This window comes from Pelodiscus sinensis, chromosome 1 (genome assembly GCF_049634645.1).
Source record: "Pelodiscus sinensis isolate JC-2024 chromosome 1, ASM4963464v1, whole genome shotgun sequence".
Taxonomy (NCBI): Eukaryota; Metazoa; Chordata; order Testudines; family Trionychidae; genus Pelodiscus; species Pelodiscus sinensis.
Window position 1 is genome coordinate 181144384 of NC_134711.1, and position 25547 is coordinate 181169930.

Below are 25547 nucleotides of genomic sequence, written 5' to 3' on the forward strand. Positions count from 1 at the left end.
ACAATGATCAATACACCCATAACAGATCTTTAAATATCCATAAGTCCTACATACACTAAATGCCCCAATAGCAACTATGTGGGTGAAATCAGACAATTACTACACCCTCAAATGAGCTTGCACAGAAAAATAATAAAAGACAAAAACCCCAGATCATCTGTGAGTGAATACTTTTCATAAAGCTATCACTCTTTATCTGTCCTACCAGTCCTCATCCTAAAAGGAAACCTGAATAACACTTTCAAAAGATAAGTTTAGGAGCTTAAATTAATAAATTTGCTAGACACCAAAAAAATCACAGACTGAACATAGACTGTATTTATGACTTATTTAAACAATCAATAACCCACTAACAATTCCCCCAGTTGCTGTAGTAGAATTTTTACTGAAGTGTAGGCCTATCCTGAGGAATTTTCCCAGACTGAAGAAGAGCTCTAAGTTAGCTCAAAAGCTTGTCCACAGAAGTTGGTCCAATAAAAGATATTACCTCACCTAGCTTGCCTCTCTAATATTGTGTGACCAAAACAGCAACAACAACACTGCATGTAAGTTAGACTGTATTTTGAATTCAAGCAAAAAGGCACAAAAATATTCTAGAGGGAAAAAATTGTCCAAGTACTACTTGTACTGATAATTCTGGCCCCCCTCTGAAGTCAATGGTAAAATTTCCACTGACTCCAATGAAACTAGGATTTCATCCGAGGAGTGGAGTAACTACAGTATCAGGCTTTAACTACACAGTGAATAGAGAACAAGTTGCACATCATTTATAAATTCAGATAAGTAATTCAACAGAGAAATATTTGTAATTTTTACAAGTGACTTTATACACATGGGAAGTTCTTAAATGTCTCTATTTCAGTTTAATTACACACTAAATTCCTGTCTACTTTTCAGAGAAAGTGGACACTCACAATTTTTATTTACTTTTAGAGGAGCTGTGAGTGCTGAGTACCTCTGAAAATCAGGCCCTTATAGTTTGCGGGGAGGAGGAGGAGGATTGTTTGCAGTAGTAAGGGGTTCACAATGGTTATTTTAAGCTGATATCTTCAGCTTAACACCAAACTGAGGGCAGTGGTATATTATGAAAAGGTTAAGTCTGACATATTTAACCAGAACACGTGTCATTAACTTATAAAGGGGAAAAAAGTTCTCATTTAGTTTCCTGCATTACCTCAATGGTAACAAGAATGTACAGCAAGGCTTCCCAAAGAGCTGGACACGCCACTGCATCACTGTCATCGATACTTAGAAGAACTGCAGGACAAACTCTTGGAGCTTCAACTTTCATTGACTCAGGAAGGAGCTGACAGAGAGTAGAAACTAATTCAAAAAAAGCGGAGCGAACCTAAAGTAAGCCACAAAAACAAAATATTTCAGTAAACCGTGGATTACAATATTTATTCACTATTAGAAATCAAAGGCCCCCATACTTGTAAATAACATGCAGTGATTTACTTTTAAAACAAATGGCATATCAACATATTCATGTCTAAAATACTACTTTTTGCGTAAAAAAATAAAATTACAAAATTGCAGTTACTACAAAGAGCTTTAAAGGATTTTTAAAAATAGGGAAAATGTGACTTTTTTTTAATAATTATTTCTAAATACATTATTTTGAAATAATTTCCTAGTGTAGACATGCCCTAAGGTGCCAAAGGATTGCTCATTGTTTTTAAAGTTACGGACTAACCTGGCTACCACTCTGGGACATTGTGCAGAACGTGTATCTTCCTTTAATGGCATACATTGAAATGTGTTGACATGCTAAACAAATAATTTTATGCAACGTTGAAAATCAATGCTATAGTTGTTCTTCACTGAGAAACACAAATAACAATTCTTAACAGAATGAAGGTCAATCACATAACTTAGAAAAGTATCTGCCTAAATGTATCTATAAGTTTATGGAGTTGGCTACCTCAAAGGAACAAATGAAGGAGAATAGTTGGATACTTATTTGCCGATACTAGGGCCAATATGTCTTGTGATTGAAAGACTGTTAAATACAGTTGGGCAAGGCACCTGGTTCTTTTTTTCCAAAATATTGGGGATGACTTAGTGCCCTAAGTTTCCAAGTGCTGCACTTGCTGAAAACAACTAAAAAGATAGTGTATAAAGGTTCAGATACCTGAGGTACGCTGTGCTTCCCATATTTCCAAAATTTGTTTTGAGATTGAAGGGGTATTAGCTTTTCTTCTAGTGAATGAGTCTCATTCTTTGGCAACATGCAAAGCAACTTCTTTAAGGCTAACAAGGAGCATGTCAGAATTCGAAAGTATTTGGCTTCCCGTTCTTCTTCTGGTACAGTTCTAAGGGAAAAAAACAACAAAAGCAAATTTAAAACACTAATTGGAAATGTGTCTATTCATATTCTTCACATATCATTTTAATAAGAAAATCCTAGGATTCTTTCTAAAGACTGCAGCAGCATATTTATAGCTATGCACTTTCCATAAATTGTGTATGTTAAACACTTACGTCTTACCCACAAAAACTCAAGATACTACAGGTTGAATCTCTCTAGTCCAGAACCCTTGGGATCTGGTTCCGAATGACAGAATTTTCTGGACCATGGGAGGTCAATATTATCTGGCACTGGCAGCATTACCAACACTTTCATTGCTTACTGTGCTTTTAGAGGACATTTAGGGGTAAATTAGAGCTAAATAACAGCACAGAACACTGGATTAAGTGTGCTGCTAGCCCAAAAGCACAGTTCTAGCAAGATTCCAAAGCTCAGCTGCCACCCATGGTAGCATAATGAAATACAGGCTAGTGTAGCAGCCTAGTTGTATAAACTTGATGTGAAGAATAGAAAAAGACACTTTCTAGGGGAAAAACCCAGTGTTTTCTGTCGATTTGCATAAGTATGTTTTCAGTATATTTATTTTCTGCAAAAATCTGCAATTTGTTCTATTATGAAATATACTTTACATCTATTAAAATTAATTGAATATATTTTTGAAAGAAAAAATGAACTTTTAATCTATATATTTGGTAGTAGAAAAACATACTGTGGATCACTGAGTGTATCAGGGGTTTCTTTGAGAAGGTGATCTTGTAGCATCTAGACAAATACATAAAAACATATTTTTTCATTGGTGAAAATTAAGTACATGCTATAAGCTAGTCATGTGAGAGTAAGCACTAAATAATGAAGCTTCAACACTCCTCTCATGTAAGCAGGTAGCTTTTAGGCACATTTTATAAATGAGGAAGCAAAGTTAATGAGAGCTGAATTGACCAACCCAGGTCATGAAACAATGGCAGAGAGCCAGGATCAAAACCTTAGGTTCCTGACTGCTAGTCCCATGATCCAACCACTGTTAGACCATATAGCCACTGTTTGGACAGAGAGATATCACATCTATCCAGTATTAAAACAAAAAACATTGAGAAATTTCTTATCAGGGCTTCGTAATCACAAACAATAAAGATTGTAATGTAATGTTTTCCCTACTCCAAATGGCTCTATTCTAGACATAGATTTCCTAATGTAGATGCATCTTGCACAGCACAAGGTTTAACCTATGCTTTCAGAAATGGGTCCAGTCTACTACTGCAGTTAAACCACTTCAGCTGAACATTTTGCTAGCATCTGTTATCAGTGATGGATAAGTGTTGTTTGGAACCTACTTGGTGACTGTGCATCATCTGCTGTGCAAAGAAATTAGTTCCTATTCATCCACATAGGTTTACAAACCCATGCAGCCTTGATGTATGTGAAAAATTAAGGGAAGTATTGGAGAATGTGTCGGCATCTCTATCTCCATTAGCATTAATGTGAGTTTCAGTTAGGAAGAGAATATACCTTTCTGAATGCAAATACAAAGAATGTATGAGTTAATATTTGCAAGAAAAAAGCCTTCGCTCTTTATTAACAAATGACAACTACTTGCATAAACTTTTAAAGACTTGGTATTCTGTAAACTCACATTCAGAACTTCTTCTTTACAAAATGCTAAGGCTTCAGGTTGTTTACTTGAAGGGAAAGCTGTCTCAAATGCCACTTTAGCTGCTGATGCTGCAGGGGAGTAAGTATCACACTGAGCAACCAGCCAGTATCCCATAATACTTTTTAAATAAGGAGCCAAGTGCTTCTTTACTTTAAGAATAAGTTGCTCAAAAGCTTGTTGCGTTGCTTCTCGAACACGGCGGTCATGATCCTGTTTTAAAATAAAGATTTTTTAGAAGAAATACATGTTTTGATACCAATACCACCAAAACAAAAATTGTTTTGCTCTGCTATCATGTCCCATCTTCCCCCGCTCAAAAGGAAAAGCTGTCTGTATTCAACTGTGTGGTTTCAAATGAAGTTCTTATACCCCAAGACTAAACGTGTATGCCCCTTTCTGTTTCAGCCACCATTGCAGATGACATGCTTCCATGCTTATCATACCAATTAAAAAAACAAAGAGTTGTCTCCTGTTCTGTTTTACCCACATTCTGCCACATATTTCATATTATAGAAAACTTGAATGATAATTCACATGTTGCTTTTTAAGAACACTTTCACAGCAGTTTTAACAAAATGCAAAGAAGGTACTGATGTGAGATGTCTAACAATGGCTATCACAATTAACCCAAAGTTTAAGAATATGAAGTGTTTTCCAAAATCTGAGAGGACGAGGTGTGAGGAAAAAAGAGCAATACTCCAATGCAGATACTACCAAACCCAAACCACCAGAAAAAGAAAATTAACTTCGGCTGATGGTATTTAACTCAGATGATGAAAATGAACATGCGTTAGTTCACTTCTGCTTTGTACTGTTATTGAGCAGAACACATCATCACCATGGACACACATCCTCTGGAATGGTGGTTGAAGCATGAAGGGACATTTGACTCTTCAGCATATCTGGCAGGTAAATATCTTATGATGCTGGCTACAACAGTACCATGGGAATGCTTGTTCTCACTTTCAGGTGACACTGTAAACAAGAAGCAAGTAGCATTCGCTCCTGCAAATTGTACCAAATAGGAATGTTAAATTTTGATTAATCAGCTAATTGAGTAGTCGATGGAATTTTCCTCGACTACTCCATTAGTTGATAATGGGGGCGCTCACTATCCTACAGTGCCTCTCCTTTTTTAAATGCACACGAGCCGCCCACTCCTGTACATTTCAAAGGGAGAGAGGCAGAGGAAACTTGTGCCAGCAGGGAACAAAGCAGTCCCCGCTGCCAGGGTTTCCCCTCTGTGCCTCTTCCTTTGAAATGTACAAGAGCTGCAGAAGGCTCTTGTACATTCCAAAGGGAGAGAAGCAGCACTGAGGCCTGTTTCAATCCCAGCTCACGCCATTTCCCCGCTGCCCTCTGCAGAGATGGTGCGGGGGGGGGGGGGGGGGGACCGGCTTTTAAGCACCAGCTCGTGCTCCCCACCTTGTTGCCTCTCTTTGATAGAGGCAGCAAGGGGTACGGGAGTGACTAGTCAAGTTCCTATTCAACTACCCAATAAGCAAATACTTATCAGGTAGTCAACTAGTCGCTTACATCCCTAGTACCAAACTTGTTTGTCTTAGCAATTGGCTGAACAAGAAGTAGGACTGAGTGGACTTTAGGCACTAAAGTTTCACATTATTTTGTTTTTGAATACAGTTATTTTTTGTACAGAATTGTACATTTGTAAGTTCAACTTTCCTTATAAAAAGATAGTACTACTGTAGCTGTATGTGGTGAATTGAAAAATACTATTTATTTTATCTTTTTACACTGCAAATATTTGTAATAAAAATAAATGGGAGTGCTGTACACTTTGTATTATTCTGTACTATACCTGAAATCAATATTTTTGAAAATATAGGAAACATACAAAAGTACTTAAAATAAATGGTATTCTATTAACAACAGTGTAATTAGTCCGCAATTAATCACAATTAATTTTAATTGCTTGACAGCCCTAATTTTGATGTAATACTAGCATTACCCATCCTGTTGTGACAGTAGACGTACGTGTGGCCTTCTCCCTTCCCGCTGTTCCTGAGGGTGGGGAGGCTTGGGCCAGCTCGAGCCATGCGGCTGCCTCCCTTCCTGCAGCTCCAGAGCCAGGGAGGCTGGGGCCACATGGCATCCTCCCTCCATGGTACTCCTGGGGCCGAGGAGGCTTGGGCTAGCTCAGGCTGTGGGGCCTCCTCCTTCCCCACTGCTCCAGGAGCAAGGGGGGAGGCCATGCATCCTCTTCCCTCCCCGCTTCTCCGGGGATACCGGGGCAACGTGCTCTTCCTCTCCCACTGGTGAGGGGGAGGAAGGTGCGTGTGCTCAGCGTGCTGCTTCTCCTCCTTCCCTCCCCATGGTAAGGACGGGGCCTCAGTGGAGGGGGCGGGGCTGGAGGTGGGGCTGGAGACCTGCCTCCCCCTAGAAACTTCTCAAGTCTTCTCAAATGTTCTCTGTGACAGATGATGTGATGGACACCTTTCCTTTTATAATAGTATAGATAAATATATTTTTCATTGGATTCCCTAAATGTGAAATTCTTACTTTATCAGCAACATAATCATGAATTGTACATCACTGCAACATACCACATAAGAGCTATAATCTCTTTGGATTCCATATATTGTGTATAAGATAAGGTATGCAATTTATGATTGTATTTATATTGCACCCATGTCTAGATTTTTCCATTAATATTAAAAAAGATTAGTACAAGAAAAGATTAACAGGAAACTGTTCTGAATTCTGAATTTTTTCTCATTAGCATAAAAACATCTGGGAATTTTCATGAACCATGCATAATTGATATGTAAACCTCAAGCATTTGTTGGCACTTATATATTCACAGAATTGTTTTGCTCCATGGCTCCTAATAAGAATAGGACTTGCTGTAACACATTAGTACAGTGGTCCATCTAGTCCAGTATCCTACTTCCAATAGCGCCCGATGCTTCAGAGAAATATGCTAGAATTCTTATAATGGATAATTATGAAGTAAGCAACCCACAGGTGAAGTTTCTTCCTAACTCCTGTTGGAGAATGGTTCATCCCCTAAATCACAAGGGTTTATATATTATAAAGAATATTAATATTAAGGGCTCGACAAATTATACAATCTACTCGCCCGAGGCGAGTTGATTTCAGCCACGCACCCCGTTCATTCGCGGAGAGCGCATGCGGAATGCGGCTCTTGCGCATGCGCAGTACGGGGCTGGTGAGCGGTTTTCGCCGCCGTTTGTCAAGCCCTGTTTATATTCTTTAATTTAGTTATCTTATCTCATAGAGCTGTGGATGTTCTCATTATCCACATACAAGCCAAACAGCTTTTTTATGTTGAAATGTGAAGCTGAAAAAAAATGGACAATGCTCATTAAAGGTGCTAGTGACTGAAAACTTCTGTCACAGAACAGGCACAACACAGGCAATAGCAATTAAAGCTTCCCCTCACTGCTCTGATGATACATTCCAATCACTTAGGACAAAGTGCTTTTCCCTAAATTTTAACAGTTTGTTGGTTTACAACTGTCATAACTTAATCCCTTTTATACTTACAAGTGAGATTTTACAGTAAATTCTCGGCCAGTAAGGAAGAACACCTTTAACAGCTTCCGATTCTCTTTCCTTACACATTGCAGCAAATTCCTGCATAGCCTAAAATTAAAATACCAACAGCATGGGATTAGAAAAATTGCAGGTGGAAACATATCTTGAAATTTACTAAATTTACCAACTACTGCCTGGTACTATAATTCTTGTGAAATTGGATTACCTCTTGCAATTGGGTCTAAAGTAGGAATGTAAATAATTAACCAGGTGAGGCTTACTGGTTCCAGGTAACAAATGGGGGCTGGAGCAGCTCCACATCCCCCGCAGGCAGGGGGCTGCTCCAGCCCCACTGGGCCTGGAGCAGCCCCTGCCCATCTGGGCTGGAGTGGCCCCCTCGGTCATCCTTCCTTTAACCACATTGGTTAACTAAAGTTACTCTTGTAAATCCTCTTTACATCAGAACCAGATGACAGATCTTTCTAAAACTCTTCTGATACATCTTAAAACTGCATACAACCAAAATCAAGCTTTTGAAGCATACAAAAGTAATTTCAAAGATGTTAAACAAATCACAGTACATGCTATGGAATTTTCTCGTTTGAAAGTAAAATTGATTATTTTGGTAGATCCATTTCTATCCCTTTACACAAAAATATTCCCCTTTCTATGCAAAACATCAAAACACCCTGGCACAAATGAATATTAGAATTGCATTTCTCAAATGTACTTTTGTTACATACAACTTTCTCACATTTTTTTTAGATTCTATGGCTTAAATCATGATCCCATTGAAGTCAAAGACCATTTGCCAATCACTTCAGTGGAACCTGGATTTCATTCTGTAAATCAGTGGTTTTCAAATTTTCTCTCATGATCTAGTTGAGGATTCGTAGCCGATGGGGGTGTTCAGGGAAGGGCAAGGGCATGCGCTCTCTACCCCCATACCCATCTAGGAGCCAGGCCTGCTGCCGGCTGCTTCTGGGGAGCAGCGCAGTCTGTGGTGCCAGGACAGGCAAGTAGCCTGCCTTAGCACGTCCACTGGTCACTGGATCCCCCCCCGGCAGCAACGAGATCCAGTGCCTGGCATTCCATGACCCAATACTGGTTCATGACCTGTAGTGTGAAAACCACTGCTATAAATCTTCAAGTTGATTTTTTAAACATCCTTGAAGGAAAAGGTAACTCAGGGATATAGGATACACATACTTTTAATTTTGTTGTGACATCTCTTTTGGAGAGTTTTCGCAGCACCATTCGGAAATCAGCATCTACAAGGCTGTCTATTTCTTCTGCTCCTTGGACTGCAGGTACATATCCTAGATCACTCTGAGATGTTCCAAAGCCAATAAAACCAGGCACTGTTCCCCGTTCCTTGGCAAGGAGTTCTGCAGCTCTGCCACTGCTGGAGGGCTGGTATAAACAAGAAAGAAAAGCCAATTAACAATTCATGACCCTTTAAACTATTTTATTTCTCACAGAAGTGCTGGTTTTGGAAACCATTTTCATTAACGATCTGAACCATCACACTTGAAGAAATGAGCCTGTGGGTTTCTGCCTTATAATTGATCTGCTGCTCCAAAGAAAAAGTTTCACACTATATGCCTTATCAATAAGAAATTCCACTTGAATATTGCATGTAGATGTGTTCACGTCATCTCAAAAAATATCTTGTTGGAAAAAAGTTCAGAAAAGGTCAACAAAAATTATTAAAGATATGGTATAGCTTCCATATGGCAAGAAATTAATAAGACTGGAACTTTTCAGCTTGGAAAAGAGATTACTATATGATAGATATGATACAGGGATATGATAAAATCTATAAAATCATGACTAGTGGGGAGAAAGTGATAAAGAGTTACTTACTCCTTCCCATAACACAAGAACTTGGGGTCACCAAATGAAATGAATAGGTAGTAGGTTTAAAACAAACTAAGGAAGCACATCTTCAACCACCACACAGTTAACCCATGGAACTCCTTGCAAAATGATGTTGAGTATCTTATTTCAATTTTAGAGTGCAGTCTAGATGTACCCTTATTTACAACATCACCTGTAAATGAGAACAGGTGTTTCCAAAGCACTGGGGTAGACAGAATTGCAAAGTATTCACATGCCAAATAATCGTATGCCACCTTCATATTTTGGTCACCATTCCAGAGGACATGCTTCCATACTAATAACTGGTTCTGCTCAATATCAAGCCAAAGCAGAGTGAACTGAACATGTTCATTTTCATCATCTGTGTCAGCAGGTTGATTTTCTTTTCTGGTAGTTTGGGTTTGCTAGTGTCCGCATTGGAGTGCTGCTCTTTTCTTCTGAAACAATGTTCCACACCTCATCTCTCTCAGATTTTGGAAGGCATTCAGATTCCTAAACTTTGGGTCAAGCATGGTAGCTATTTTAGAAATCTTATATTGGTTCCTTCTTTGTGTTTTGTCAGATCTGCTGTGAAAGTGATTTCACATCGAATAACATGTTCAGGGTAGTCATCCAGGTCTGCCATAACATGGAATATATGTCAAAATGTGTTAAAACTACAGGAGACATTCAATTCTTCCCCCAAGGTTTCAGTCACAAATGTAATTATCATAGTACTTTCTTAACGAGTGTAACTGTGTTAAAATCAATGTATTTGAAAATACAGAAAAACAAACAAAAATATTTATAATAAATTTTCAGTTGGTATTCTATTACTTTTAACAGTGCAATTACAACTGTGATGAACTACAATTAATTTTTAATCGAGTTAGTTTATTTTCAGTTAATTGCTTGAGTTAACTGAAATTAATTGTACCCATGTGACTAGTGCCAATGAAAAGTCACCCTGTTATCCCAGCAATTATGTCTGCTAGTAGAATTGGCAGGGCTGACAAGAATTCACCTATGGAAATGACAGATGCCAGAAAGCAATGCTATATTTCAGGATGGCCATATTGCAAGTTGTATCTCCAATTTAAATTAGGGACGTTAACGTGAATCCAAGTACACAGTTAACTGTTGAGCCTAGACTCATCAGTTAACCCTCTCAGGGTACGTCTGATCAGCTGTTTGTCAGCTCAGCGCGGCAGCCATGTAAATTTAAATGAAGCAGTGATTATTTAAATCTCCGCTTCATTTTACTATGCCGTATAGCCTAATCTACATGCCTCTGACGACAGAGGCATGTAGTATAGACGTACCCTCAGTTACATGCACCTCCTATCCCCTGTATCAGAGGCAGCAGCACTGAGGGCTAGGGAGGTGGGCAGGAGTTGGTGCTCCCTTGGAGCCGCCTGCCTGCCCCCCCTCCCCAGAACATGAGCAAATGCTCACAGGGAGCGGGCTTAAAAGCCAGCTCCCTGCAAGCACTGGCTCCTGCTCCCCTCCCCACCATGTGTAAATGTGTAACTGACAAAAAAAAAAAATCAGCAGTTACATGTTTACACAAATACATGCATTTTAACATCGCTAATTTAAATACAAAAGGATTTTCAACCTACTCCATTTTGTACCAGCTGGCAGCAGGTTCTGGTCCTCAAGGGTACTTCTACACAGCAAAGTTATTTTGGAATAAAGTCTGTTATTCTGAAATAACGTTATGTACTGTCTACACAAGAAGCCCATTATTTCAAAATATATTTGAAATAACAGGCTTCTTACTCCAACTTCCTGTAAACCTCATTGTATGAGAATTAACGAAGACAGCGAAACAGCAATTTATTTCAAAGTAAGTGCTTCGTAGACAGTGCCAAATTTCGAAATAAGCTATGCTAATTGTGTATCTTATTTCGAGGTACACGCTACTTTCTAGACATACCCCAAATGAATTAACAACAAAGTGAGAACAAGCATACAAATTTTGGAGGCCAATTATTTCCTTGTGGGTGATAACTTTAGAGCAGTGGTTCTCAACCCCCATACGATGGGCCACATGTGGCCCAATCAGCACACAGATGTGACATGACATCCTCTGGGCAACGTAGAGAGTTACATATGTGACATGACAGATGTGACATGACATCCTCATGGCCCAGGAGAGCTACATATGCAACCCATAATGGTAAGCATGTTAAAATCCATTGCTTTTAGTGTATGGCCTGTGAACTCCTGTTACATTTCAGTTTATGTCCAGACCGGCTTTCCGATCATGGGACCTCCTAGCATAGGCCATGACTTCTACAGGAGAGGGAATTATTCCCTCATGCATGTAAGCAAGCACTATTTATTGCTCTTCAGCCCTGATTACTCTAGACATTTTATAGATACCGCCTTATCATCGGAAGATAATTTTTGCACCATTTATATATGACCAGAAGCCCAGCGTATCGGTGGTTTAAAAGTGGGTTTTGTCAGTATGGTTTATTTCACTGGGGTAGCTGATCTGAAACCCCCCAGAAACGCACAACGTACATCAACACCGGTCGGGTTTGCCCCTTCTAGCGCAGCCGGGACCCTGGCAGCTTAGATCTGGGCAAGGAAGCAGCGTGCAGCAGGGTCCCAGCTCTACCATCCCCCTGCCCTTCTCTGCCAAAGGCTGATCATCCCGGTGGGGCAGACACCGGGCCCAGAGTCACCCCCAGCCACGCTGTGGCTGTGGGGCTGGGACCCCAGGGCAGAGCAGAAGGGGCCAGTCGCGCCCTGCTCCTGGGCCAGAGGAGCAGCCAGTTCCGGCCTCCCCCTGCCTGCTCCAGCAACCGCCCCCGGCCCAGGCGCACTCACCCGCACGTTGCCCTTGGTTCGCTGCTTGTTCTTCCCCCCCATGGCGGCGGCGGCGGCGGCGGAGGAAGCGGCCGGACCCGGAGAGAGCCAGGCCAGGCCGGGGCGGCGCTTGCAACAGGGAACCTCCCCCCGGCGCGGAGGAGGCGGGGAAATTCCTCTGCCCGGAGCCGCCGAACAACTCGGCCCCGGTCCCCAGGAGGCTTCCACAGGCTGATCGCTTTTGCAACATCGCCACGCCGGGCCCTGGGGAAGCAGGAGTCAGGCCCACAGAACCATTGTTTTTAAACAATAATAAATGTTGGGTCCTTCCTAATGCCGGGCACAATATTTAATTGGATTGTAATGAAAGTGAAGAGTCTCGTGAAATCGCTTGAATCCAGGAGCCGGGGTTTGAAGAAAAAACAATCGCCTGCTGTAAGATTTCATGGTAACACTGCTTTTCCCAGATGTATGATTTTCCTTCACCAGTATTACACCTGACTCAGCTGGTAAGCAAGATGCAAGGTGCTGACTGATTACCACTGAGTCAGCATGTCCATGATGCTGTGGGGATAAACAGCAGACCCCTATCTCCATTACATTTCATTAAACTACACACTTTATAATCCACTGCTTTGATCTTAATGCCTTTAAGCCTTCATATAGGGCAAAATCTATTGAAATGAACACAACTTCTTCCATTTTCTTAGAAATATTAATACAGTAAAGCTACTTGGAACATCATGACAGCCTTTCCATTGATAAATGCATGGAAACAGCACAACAAATACTTTTCAGTGGCCCTGGAGTGCTTTTTTGTTGCAAAAAATAAATCTTGATATTCCTTTAAAATATTTACAAATATCTATATCAGATTGATTGCAGATGTCTGATAAATGGGAACTGGAACATTTTTTGTAATTGCTGCTATATTTTTAATATTACATTAACATAGTTCCAAACTATATCAAAGCTTCTACTAATATTTTTTGAAAAGACTAAGGGTACGTCCAGACTACATGCCTCCGTCGACGGAGGCATGTAGATTAGCCAGATCGGCAGAGGGAAATGAAGCCGCGATTAAAATAATCGCGGCTTCATTTAAATTTAAATGGCTGCCCCGCTCTGCCGATCAGCTGTTTGTCGGCAGATCGGGGCCGTCTGGACGTTCCCCTGTCGCCAGAAAACCCTTTTGTCGACCGCCCCGTTATGCCTCGTGGGATGAGGCATAACGGGGCGGTCGACAAAAGGGTTTTCTGGCGACAGGGGAACGTCCAGACTGCCCCGATCTGCTGACAAACAGCTGATCGGCAGAGCGGGGCAGCCATTTAAATTTAAATGAAGCCGCGATTATTTTAATCGCGGCTTCATTTCCCTCTGCCTATCTGGCTAATCTACATGCCTCCGTCGACGGAGGCATGTAGTCTGGACGTACCCTAACTTCCTCAGATCTTTGGATAACTTTATTAATCTTCAGTAGATCTATGCAGGACCCGAAAGAGGAAACCAAATGGCGTTGTGAGCTGAAAATCAAATATCCACCACAAAAGTTGTCTTACCAATTTTTGCCTTCATAAGAGTTTGAACATCAAGATTATTACTAGGTTCACTTACTAATATATTAATCGCCATCATCCATAACAATGTGTGCTTAATATATAGTCCTTTACACTATAGCCTGTCACCATTAGGGAAAAATAATAGAGTTCAGTTTTTCTTATGAATTAATATATAGATTTTCTAAAATCTGATGCAAATTATAGTCTGAACTAAAAATTCACTCATGTGAAAACAAGGATTTTATCTGCTAAAGGAGGTGCTATAGTTATCATGAATAAGAAATCTGTTGGTTTCTAAGGTGCCATAGGAATTCTCCTTGTTTTTGCAGATACAAACAAATACAGCTACCTCTGAGACCTCTCTCATGTGAATAGTTCTATTTTTATGAGTTCTATTCGAGTTAGTGGAAACAATTACATATAAAATGGATTGCAAACAAAAATTTTGGAGACAACGACCATCTTTTGTTGGGTGTTTGCATGTAGTTAGCTCAATGAGGCACCAATCGTGTTTTAAAGGCTTTGATCAAGATCACACTAGAAGTAACACCAGAATTGAACTCATCAATTATAAACTTGTTAGGGCAGCAAGTATGTCTTATCTCTGGACCCAAACTTGCAAACTTTTATTCTTATGGGACTAGTCCCACTGGTATAAATAAAACTACTTGCACAAGTAAGGCTTTAGGTTCTCCAAAGTACAATGTTCAGCTGTAGGTATTATAAAAGCAATAAATATTAAATGTTTTTGTAATCAAAATATCCGCTGGTAGCGTATGTAAATAGTGTTCAATAATGTAAAAGACTTCTTTCCAAAGATGCCTGCTTAAAATAACAGTAATCATTGGAAAATCACACACCTCTTCCTTTCCCATGCCATGTATAAAAAATGCCTTGCCTATAATATGATGTACAGCACCTCAGCCCAAAACTAACACTTTTTACAAACATCTGGAGTGTTTTTCTTATATTAGATAATCAATTCTCCAAAGTGAAGTTTTAAAAATTCAGATTATAAATGGTATACAACATCTTTCAGAAGGTTCTTGGTGGTCTATCACTATTGTTGTCTTTGTAATTAACATTCTTAAAGCATTTCCTCAAAAATATCTTTATATTAAAGCAATAATGTAGTCTTTTATTTAAAATAAAGTTCGTTTTCGTGGAAAACAGATTTCACCTTATAAAGTAGAAATAATCATTCCCCTCACTGATCAGCTATTTCAGAGAGGAAAACAATAATTTATCTAAAACTGCTACATAATTTTTTAAAGTTCATTGATTGGATCCTTGCTGATTTAACGTCCTTCTACTCCAAAGTACATCTGAAAAACATCAGCACACCCCTTTTCATCTAAAAAATGATACAGCTGTCCCAGATCCATATGATTTCCTCTGACACCATGTGCATCAAATGCTTTTTCTTCAAAAGTTAAGAATTTTCTTTGTTTCTGCATTTCAGCATGTGACCCATCCAGAGAAATGTCCTCTCTGTGGCGAATTAAAATTCTCTGCCATGTTAATCTTCTGACTCTGAAAACAATTAGGGAAATATGAATCCATAAAATGTAGCACATAGATTATTATAAAAGGCGGAAAAATATTGACAAAATTTCAATTGGATAGATATCTGGTATACACATCTAATTTATTAGCCAAACATACACACACATACCTGCATACATTCCTAGAACCAGAGCATTGTTTCTGACACCCAAATCTCCAAAACGATCAAACACACTCTCATAACTGGCAGAACAGTCAATAAAGTTACTATTTAAATATAACTGCACACCTCCACCTTGTCTATGCTAGAGATGTGAACAACTAGTCGACTATTAGATAAGCAAATGTTTATCAGATAGTTGACATGCCAGTTGACTAGTCACTCCCCCACTACTTGCTGCCTCTATCAGAAATAGGCAGCAAGAGGGAGAGGAGGGAGTGCTTCAAAGTGGAAGCACTGCGTGGAGCCCAGGATCTGCCACTTTGAAATGCCATGTTCAGCCCAGGGTCAGCTGGGACTCCACCGCTGACCTCAGGCTCCATGCGGTATTTCAAAGCAACAGCGTCGCATTGAGCCCAAGGTCAGCTAGGGACTCAGAGGGAACACAGGACCAGCACGGGACTGTTGCTACACTTGAAAGGCTATTCGACTATTGGATTAGGCAATTAATTGTCATTTAACATCCCCAGTCTGTGATAGGAATTTTCTTATCCTTTTCTTATCCTATTTTTTTATTATTAAATAGGAAGGGATAAACCAGGCCTACTATACACAAAAATTCATATAATACTAGAAATATAAAAATGCTAACAAGACTGGTGGCACAGTACACTCGTGCTATACAGCTGATGTGGAGAGGAGAAAAGCATTGTATGCACTAGTCAAAAGTACCTCTTCCTGGCTAATTTATGACCCTGATGGCTATAAGAAGTGACAAAAGATGGGAGGTGTAAATGTATTGTGATAAAATACAAAATATTTTTTTCATACACAAACCACAGATTTTACCTGTACTACAATGAGCTGCCTACCTTCTGACCAAATGTACAGAACCACAACATAAGCACAATATATGAACAATGTTACTTAAAAATAAAATATAGCATATAAAAAGCAAACCTTGACCAGAATTCTTCACAAGCACTCTGTGGGCCTTCTACACAAATGACACCTGGTTTCCCAGGCATGCTAAATCCCGACAGAGAGAGCTCCTTAGACCAATCAATAATATTCTTCCTTTTATGCTTGTTGTAAATGTGATGACTGTAGATCCATAATCTAGTGAAAATAACCTCTTCTGATGGCACAGTTTTCAATGATGTCACTGGGGAAGATGAAAGTTCCCTGTCGATATAAGCAGCTGCATGATCTTTAACCCATTCTCTTGCATTTAATACACAGACCTCACCAAAGCAGTTTCTTTTCAAGTATGTTTTTAGATCAGCGTTCAGCTTAATTTGCTGTGTTCGGCTTAATGATGGTGACCTAATGAAAAAAATTAACACGTCGTCTTAATATTTTAAAAGGTAATAAAGTCAAAATTTCTAAAACCTCTGTTGTTAGTTTAGAATTGGTGTATATTAATGCTCTACAAATGTATTCTGTTTGGCTAAAACAATTAAGTAACAATTTGCTAAGAAAACCCAGTTTTAATCTTTAAAGGGAATGCTAACTGCAGATTTCATATATAGCACTATATATCTGTAAACTTCAAAGAGGAAAAGTCCAGATGCCAACTGATGATGTTCTCTGCAGTAGTGAGATATACAATGTAACAGAAACAAACAAAACTAATAAAAGAGAAATAATGCTTGTCAGTAAGCAGCAACATTCTGCCAAGCAGAAGGATGAGATTGATCAGACCACTTTTCACTTCTTAGATTAGAACAGACTGGAAACATCTCTGTTTCCCTTCCCATTCTTTTTCTGTTTTTGGTGCTGTCTATCTCCTGCCATAACATTTGTGCTGATCTAGTAAAATTTAGCTTTTAGTTCCTTGTCTAGAAATATGCAGTACCTGACAGTAATTTCTGGTAGAACAGCTGGATAGTTAAGCGGTAAAGCACAGGATATAGAAAGCATTACCTAAAAAGGAAAAAAAAAGGCATTAAAATCAGATCTGAAATGTCATATTTTTTTCCTTTAAAAAAATATAGCTACATTACCATAGTGGCATCAGCAACCTCTAGCTTTACATTCAGTGTAAACTGAATTTTTGAAGAAGGAATCTCTGAAGTCTTATTATCAATATAATGCTTTAGTTCTGCTACAGCCAGCTGGTCAGTCACAATAAACTCATCTTCATCAGGAAACATACTAGAAAGTAGGTCTAATTCAGAAAGTTGTACTTCAGCTTCTTCCAAGTTAGTCATTTTAGCCATGTTTATGATGTTTCCTAAATAAAGAAATTAGGAATTAGTGAAAAGACAATTTTGATATATACACAAGTTTAAGATGCAACAATGCAACTCTTATATGAGTAATATTAATTCATAAGAGTGATCCCACCAAAATTACTCATGTGAGCTGGACAGCTAAGGGTTTAAAAGGTAATGTCAATATAGAAATGGTGGCTGAAATTTTTGCCCTATTGAAATCGATGGGAACTTCGGACATAAACAGGGCCATGATTTCATCTTATGTTTTCAAACTCAAATATCTTTGGATTACAGAATGATTACACAATTTGGTATGCTTTGAATTCCATCACTTCTGATGTTTTGGTATTTGCAATTTGCAATGCTGGATAAGACTATATTTAGTGGTCTGTCCTTCCAACAATGTGTGGAGAAGTTAGGCCTATAGTGCCAATTTAAGCATCAATGTGCATTTATGGTCAGAAAGTGATGTCAAAAATTGAATATTCTTGTTCACTGTATCTGCTCACTGTTCATTCAAAAACATACAGTATTTACTGTAGTAGAAAAGTCTTCAACATTTTAATAATGCTAGCTCTGCAGAGCCAATATAGATATAACAGTTGTGATGAATTTATTTTACTTTACAACTCAACCAAATGGTGAAACTAAATTTAATTCCAGATTTTTTTTTAAACAAATGATGATGCATGAACTAAAAGAATCTCTGGACACCTACACCCCACAATTGGGTTTCCTGTACTAGCAGTTGTCACACTAAGCACCCCTATCCTTATGGGAAGATGCATTCTACAAAGAGGAACAAATCACATTTGGTTATTTTAAAATGCACATCACATCAAGTCTAAAAAAGCAGAGCCATAGTTTATACTGAACCTACTGCAGATTTTCCACTAGTCTTGGAGGTTTGCATAAAGATTAACTCTGGTACTAATTAAATACTATAGAACTTTAGGTATTTGTCCTGAAAGCCCACACACGCATGCTTAATTTTATGCACTAAGTAGTCCTGTTGACTTCATTGGCAATACTAACAGTGTGTAAAGTTAAACATGCCCATAAGCTTTTTTTTTTTTTGCAGGACCTGGGCTTGAGTAAATCAGTCTTGAGTCAGTAGTGTAGTTGTATCAATCCCAGCATATTCAAGAGACAAGGCAGGGGAGATGGTATCTTTTACTGGGCCAAACATCTGCTGGGGAAAAGACACGAGCTTTCTGGGCTGCACAGGGCTCTTCTTCAGGGCTGGGAAAGATACGCCCAGGCCACAGCAACACGGGGGGGGGGGGGGGTGAGTGTTTAGCACCAAAGCAGTGACGGGCATCTCACCAAGGGGCCACTCTACCTGGAATGGTCCCTTAGCAGGGCGCTCTCGCTACGCGCGCCACCTTGTTCCACCTCGTGCCCTGCGCTGTGACGCGGCCAGACCCAGCCCCGCGGCCTCTTGTCGGCCACAGGCCATTGAGCTAGCGCGCATGCGCTGCGGATCTTACTCTTCCCGAGTCGCCAGCCCTGGCCGACTCGCCTCACCTTGGCCTCGTTTCCCACTGTGCAACTCACCGGAAGTGACGAAGAACCCGTCCCTCGAGCTCGAGGATAGTCACGCTCACAGCTCAGCCGCTGGAAGAGGCCGGCAGCCGTAAAACTACGCTGAGCCGGAAATATGGGTCGTAAAAAAATTCGCTTCACGACACTGAAAGGTGAGGGGCTCGGACTTAGCGAGCACCCAGGGATTTCACCGTGTTATTTACTCTCCCTTATTCCCCCACCAGCCTCCCGAGTCACTCACTCCCTGGCCTGAGGCGCGTCGTGTCCCTTCCCGGCTCTGCGCGACTGACCTGGGGCTTTCCCTACTGGTTCTAGTGGCTGTCCGTAAGGGGCGGGAGGCGGGCTCAGGTGAGGCTGACTAGCCAATCGGAGACAGCGGGCTGCACCCAGTGTTGCCCAGCGGGGTGGGGTACGCTGCAATTCAAGATAGTGTGAGAAGAGGGGCCCGGCTGCAGTAGCAGCAGCGCTGGTGGCGAGAGCTCGAAGACTCCACGTGAGCGGGTAGGTAGCGCTGGGCGCCCGCTGCCCGGGGCGGGGAGGCAGCAGCAGCAGCAGCAGCAGCAGCATCTGTCCTGGGTCCCCAGGGGTGCTGGGACGGTTTGTCCAATGGAGGTGCTGCGAGTCATTGACACAACCTGTAAAGCCCGTCGTGTGTGGTGGAAACCACTTCCCGCACCGATGACAGCAGCAGCATCTTTGGACCCAGAGGCAAAGAGCGCACCTGGGACAGGTTCAGGGGCCTGGGCAGGTGTGACCCAAAGACCCTGTGGTGTGTGCTGCCTGACACTCTGTCTTGCGGCCAGGGAGGGTCTCCCAAAAATATACATCTTTCATTGAGGTATGGTAGTGGCGAGAGAAACGCCTAGAGACCGAGAGTTACAGCGGGCATCAATTATGCTGGACATTTGCCATCTGCTGGTAACCAAGTCTGTGTTGTATCAGAGGTATGTCCCATTCCTAGTGCACAAATATTAGTGAAGTTATAGTGGGATAGACCTCTTCTTCTAAAAATCGCCAAATATCCCTATCAAAGTCCTATTCCCATTCTGTAGCAAGTGTATCTTAAAGGCTTTCAGGTACCTTAACAAGCTTGGGTCTAAACCACACTGCATAAATAGTGTTTTGTAGCTTAATAGGTTGAGGAGATCCTGCTTGACTTGACTACCCAGCCACATTATTTAATACTTACCTTTTCTCATATGCCACTTGTTCTATTGGCAAAAATGAGGTCAACCCAAACAGGACTAGAAATGCAGTAGTGTGACTTAACTAAAAGTAGACAATTGCAATTTTATTGATCTGACTTCCCCCTTAGCCTCAGGGCTCAGATCAGTTTGCGGAAGTGGGGTCTAAATGTGCATTAGCCATAATGTATGAAAATACTATGAATTCATGTGTCCTTGAAATTCAGTTAATTTACATTTGTCAGATTGCTGTTACTTTTTTATAACCTCATACAAGCAGAAGCAGAATCTAGTTTTTAATTTAAATGTGTTTTTCCCTATTAGATGATTATTCTGCATAAGGAAATCTACAAAGCACTAACATGGGAAAGAAAAGAACAAAGGGAAAAAACATACAAGTTGATGAGTCTGAGGATATTTCAGGTATGTTTCATAGCAAAATCGTTTCAGAGATGTCTATAGTACTGGGGAAGAAACATGATTTGTTTGTCTTCAAAGTGAGAAGCTTTGAAAAACCATTAATAATCAGAAGGCATTTAGAGTACAGGCAGTCCCTGGGTTACGTACAAGATAGGGACTGTAGGTTTGTTCTTAAGTTGAATTTGTATGTAAGTCGGAACTGGTACATATTGTAGGGGAAACTCTAGCCAAACATTTCTCCAGAGCTCAGTTTTATTCTCCCACACCTCACTTCCCTCAGTCCTTTATTCTCAAGCTGAGGTGTCTGCTGAAAAAAGCCGCTCCACGTCTCCCTAGTCTGCTGGGAGGGGTTCTAGCTTTGCGTCTCCCTGGTCTGCTGGGGGGAAGCAGCTAGTGCGGGGTTGCCTCACCCCGTTTGTAAGTAGGGATCTGATGTAAGTCGGATCCATGTAACCCGGGGAGTGCCTGTACTCATTTTTACTTCTTTGAAGATTTGATTGTAAAAAAGGAGTTTACCTAGCTGGAAGTTTCAGTGTTGCCTCTTAAACTTGCTATGAAATCTATAGTAAATTAAAATGTCAAAGATTCAATGTTATTTACTGTCATACAAATCCAATCCTAAAAACCTTTTCTTAATACTCAATTCAATTCACATTGAAATTCTATGAGACATTTATTATATTAAAGGCCTATAGTGCCATGCCCTATATGTGTAATGAAAAGTAGTTACATATTCTTAATACGTTTCTGGGTAGATAGGTGTGCTATCAGTAAAAGGTTATGAATTAAAATGTTCACTTATAAAAGTGTATGATACTTCAGAGAATTGTTATTCTCATTGTTGTAGCATCATACTCCATGGGGCTTTGAAGGTCATTGCTTCCTCAGTTTGCTCACTGCCATCTGTCTTCCATGAACTTATAGGCTATCATAACATTTTTTGACCTTTTGATCAAAAGTCCACCCCTCTTTCAGAGTAAAATGAAGTTCTGAATAAATTAAATATAATTCTTCCAGATTCATTTCTGGATCCCAGGCTTGCTTCTGGGGGCCCAAACCATAGCTTTTTTTGTTTGTGTAATCTTCCCCTAGGCTTCAAATAGTTCTTCAGTGTTTCTATTTACCTCACCAGTGTCTAGTGTTTCCATACACCTCTCTATAGGTAGGGAGCAATGCCCACTTTCCCTCCCTGTCCTATAGGTTTCTAACCCAGAACCTTAATGCCATAGGCCAGGGTCTCAGACTCAATTTTCTGTAGAACTAGTGCCAGTCCTCAAATCCTTCTAGTGGGCCAGCAGGCATCCCCTTCTGATAGGGCTTCAAGGGAGGGTCTCTGTGCATTCCCCTTGCATGTATCTTGGCCCTGCCTGCTCCCCTCCAAGTGATTTAACCCTTCCCCTCCTCCCCGGACATTTGCCACCGTCACTGGCAGCTCAGCGGGGCTAGAGCCATTGCTTGCACATCCCTATGGCCCAGGGGAGTTGTATCCAGAGCCATCCTATCCATAGGGCAGTTTGGGGTGGCAGGCCTGGGCCCTGTGCTTTGCAGGGGGAGAAGGGAAGGAGCTTGCAGCAGCTGCCCCAACTGTGCTATGGATGAGACAGCTTCCCTCCTGCATACTCAGGTTAGCCCATGGGGCCCTAGATTGGGGCTGGCATCACTCACTGCAGTGGCAGGAGTTACATATTTACCTAAATAAGCACATTTTAACACCCCTTGAGAGCGGGTACACTTGTTGAACCATTGAGGGGAAAATCAGATGCAGTTGCCTTGAATTGAGACAGAGCACAATGCAGTTATCTAGTCTTGAAATAACAAAAATACAGATTTTGGTAGCTGGATCTGCATCCAGCAGAAATTTTCACGTACATCTGGTCAGAGATTCTGACATTCTTATTCAGTAATGCTATTTGGTCACATTTGAACGACAGTTGACAGTACAATGATATTGCTAGGTACTGAACTCTCGTAATGAAGAATGGATGTGTCAAGTATTTGCCACAGCTTCCAGTTACTTCCCCTAACCTGCCATTTTTTCCTTAACTGTGAAAAGGTCACGTTAGCTTGTGGGCATCTAGAAGTCTGTGTCCATATTGACTGCTTGGCAAAAAATGAATGTTTCTCATTTTATCCCTATTTTTTGTTTTCTAGAACCTATATGTAAGCATATCCGCAAGGGATTGGAACAAGGCCATTTGAAAAAGGCATTGCTGAATGTGGAATGGAACATTTGTCAGGACTGCAAGACAGACAATAAGACACAAGATAAATCTGAAGAGGAAGCTGATGAAAGCCCTTCAATATGGTTATGTCTAAAATGTGGCCATAGGGTATTTCTCTTAATTTTTTGTTAAATATATGATGGGTTTCTGCCTGGCTTGCCTCCTAGAACTGGGGGGTACCACTGAGCCCTCGGATGCGCCAGGCTGGAGTCTTTCTCAAGACTGTGCTACTGTGACAAGTTGCAGACTTTCTCCCATTCCTACACTATCACTAGAATTCACAAAGTAGGGATACACCCAGTTGTATTTACATGCAGGATCTGACCAGTCACTGAATGAACCAGCAATAGAGAGGTTACAGCCACGGACCAGCTTCCCAGCCTGTACATTCCTGTCCTTTTCTAAACCCCAGTCAGTATGAATGTATTATCCAGTTTGCCTCCCTCTTAGTGTGGAGAGGAAGTACAGCAGCCCGGCTTCCTGAACTAATATTCCAAAACACTTTGCTCCATATTTACTAGTTTAGATGAAAACATAAAGTAAGTTTATTAACTACAAAAAGGAAAATGGTAAGTGATAAGTGACAGCAAACAGATCAAAGCAGATTATCTGGTAAATAAACAAAAATGCAAGCCAAATTTACAAACTAGGAGAATTGGATTTTAATGAATAATCTTTCACCCTGATTCATGATACAAGCAGGCTTGCAGATTCTGAAGGCACAAGCTGTACTTGGTTTGCCACTTGAGATCCCCAGGTTTTCATACATAGGCTAGAAATCCCTTCAATCTGGGTCCAGCACTTCTTACCATTCAGTTTTTCATTCCTTTGTTGTTTCCAGAAATTTGTACTTGTGCATGGGGTGTGAAGAACAAGTGATGATATAATATCCTGCCTTATATGCAAGGGGTGGCCAAATTATGGCTTGTGAGCCACAATCAGTTCTTTAGGGATCTCTGCTTTGCAGTGGAGTGGAAGAGTAAGGGCTCTTGCCCTAGTAGGGAGAGAAATCTCAGGGCTTCAACCTTAGGCACGCCTGCCAGGGCTTGGGACTTGCGCAGGACCTGAGTTGAAGCCCCAACCTCTGTCAGGCACCTCTCACAGGACTGAAGCCCCGAGCTTTGGCAGGTGTGTCCCAGTAGGTTTGGCTGCCCTTGTTATATAGCTTTGACGTATGGTGGGAACCATTTGTTTTAAACTTGGTTCCCAGATAAGTTTGTGGAAAAATAGACATCCCGAAATGGAGAATAGAGTCACATGCCCTTGAGTACCTTGCTGAGTCACAGCAGCCAGACTTACAGGCTGTCTGGAGTAGGGATCTAAATGAGTAATCAACAATACAATTAACCAGTAACACTAGGCTTATCGGTTAATCTTGTTGACTACTCGCATTTCCTGTATTAAGGGCAGCAAAGGCTGGGGCAGGAGAGCCAGCTTAAAAGCCAGTTCCTCCCAGCAACAGCTCCACAATGCCACCTGTGCCCCCCCTCCCCCCGCAACAGGTAGAGGCTGCTTCACAGCAGAGCCCCTGTCCATGCAGGAGGGGGGAGGGAGTCCGAGCTCCCATGGACAGAGGCTAGAGCAGCCTCTGTCTGAGGGGAGCTGGGACCTCCTGTAAACAGGAGCTGCTGCCGGACCAGCCTCTGTCCGTGGCAGGCCCAGGCTTGCTGCAGACAGAGGCTATTCTGTTGGGGAGGCAGAGCAGCCTCTGTTGTTGGGGAACTTGGACCCCTCCCCCCACAGACAGGGGCTGCTGCCAGATCAGCCTCTGTCCACAGCTGGCCTGTGGGGAACAGGTTTTTAAACTGCTTCACCTTATGAACTGGCTCCCACCTGGCACCCTGCCCTGCTATCTCTGATACAGAGGCAGCAGTACAGGGTGGCAGGGGGCTCCCCGGGAGTGGAGCTGGATTGCACTTGCTGCTGCCCCACCCCCAGGGACTATCAAATAGTCGAATAACCAATAAGAATTCATGCAGGTTACTCGACTATTCAGTTACTCGATACTAACATCCCTAGTCTGGAGTGATTTCAGGAAGGTTAAGCTATTCCATTGCTCATTGTCTTTGTAATATTGTCTGGCTTCTTCACTGTTTTACCTGAAAGGCTGGCTCTGGGTGTTTTTCAAAGTAAGCCCATTTAAAATAAAGATATATAGTCAATATTTAGAACTTCAGATACAATAATGATACCTGCATATAAATAGGATAATGATATTCAGCAAAACATATCTTTTCCAGTGACACCGTGCATGCTCTGTATTGTACAAAAGGCATCATAATTATGTCACAACCATATCATAATATTATTATGAAGAATATGGGGTACAGTATCACATCCTTCAGTGTTGTAAAATGCAATTAAGAAAGAGAGCTTCAAATTAATTCTGTGAATTTAATCTGAAAACATTGTCTGCTCTGACTCACTTCTAAAAGTATCTAGAAACCTGGTACAAAGGCATTTAGCAGACTTAAGGACCAGACTCAATCATGATTACTTCTGCTTCTTGAAAATGTAGATTATTTTGCTTGTAATAATATTTACTATTCATATTAATATTTCTGTTGCAGG

At 41.1% G+C, this 25547-nt stretch overlaps 3 protein-coding genes across 5 annotated transcripts in view; 1 reads left to right on the plus strand and 2 right to left on the minus strand.

Moving 5' to 3' along the window:
- LTN1 (listerin E3 ubiquitin protein ligase 1) overlaps window positions 1-13118 on the minus strand; it is a 43966-nt gene extending 30848 nt beyond the window's left edge. Inside the window, exons 1-7 of the mRNA XM_075910346.1 lie at window positions 12183-13118; window positions 8691-8894; window positions 7491-7589; window positions 3942-4172; window positions 3021-3073; window positions 2135-2315; window positions 1175-1348 (exon numbers count right to left, since the gene is read on the minus strand). Of these exons, the coding sequence (XP_075766461.1) occupies window positions 1175-1348; window positions 2135-2315; window positions 3021-3073; window positions 3942-4172; window positions 7491-7589; window positions 8691-8894; window positions 12183-12224 (984 nt within the window). The 5' untranslated portion in view covers window positions 12225-13118. The remainder of the gene's footprint in view (window positions 1-1174; window positions 1349-2134; window positions 2316-3020; window positions 3074-3941; window positions 4173-7490; window positions 7590-8690; window positions 8895-12182) is intronic.
- A 485-nt stretch (window positions 13119-13603) lies between these two features.
- Window positions 13604-19301, minus strand: RWDD2B (RWD domain containing 2B). Of its 2 annotated transcripts, none has more exons than XM_006126079.4 (5): window positions 19163-19301; window positions 17393-17622; window positions 17245-17312; window positions 16347-16712; window positions 13604-15253 (listed from the first exon to the last, which is right to left on the minus strand). In XM_006126079.4, exons 2-5 carry the CDS (start codon window positions 17606-17608, stop codon window positions 15019-15021), a joined length of 885 nt encoding a protein of 294 aa, XP_006126141.1. In that variant the 5' UTR covers window positions 17609-17622; window positions 19163-19301; the 3' UTR covers window positions 13604-15018. The 2 variants fall into 2 exon arrangements, with proteins under 2 accessions (XP_006126141.1, XP_006126142.1); XM_006126080.4 differs by lacking the exon at window positions 19163-19301 and adding an exon at window positions 18948-19117.
- USP16 (ubiquitin specific peptidase 16) overlaps window positions 19163-25547 on the plus strand; it is a 32926-nt gene continuing 26541 nt past the window's right edge. The window contains exons 1-4 of one of the 2 annotated variants that reach the window (XM_075910386.1): window positions 19172-19302; window positions 19375-19651; window positions 20659-20757; window positions 22906-23084. In XM_075910386.1, coding sequence (XP_075766501.1) covers window positions 20697-20757; window positions 22906-23084 — 240 coding nt within the window. In that variant the 5' untranslated portion in view covers window positions 19172-19302; window positions 19375-19651; window positions 20659-20696. Of the gene's footprint in view, window positions 19303-19374; window positions 19652-20658; window positions 20758-22905; window positions 23085-25547 lie in introns of both variants that reach the window. The other variant, XM_006126082.4, reaches the window with a different exon arrangement.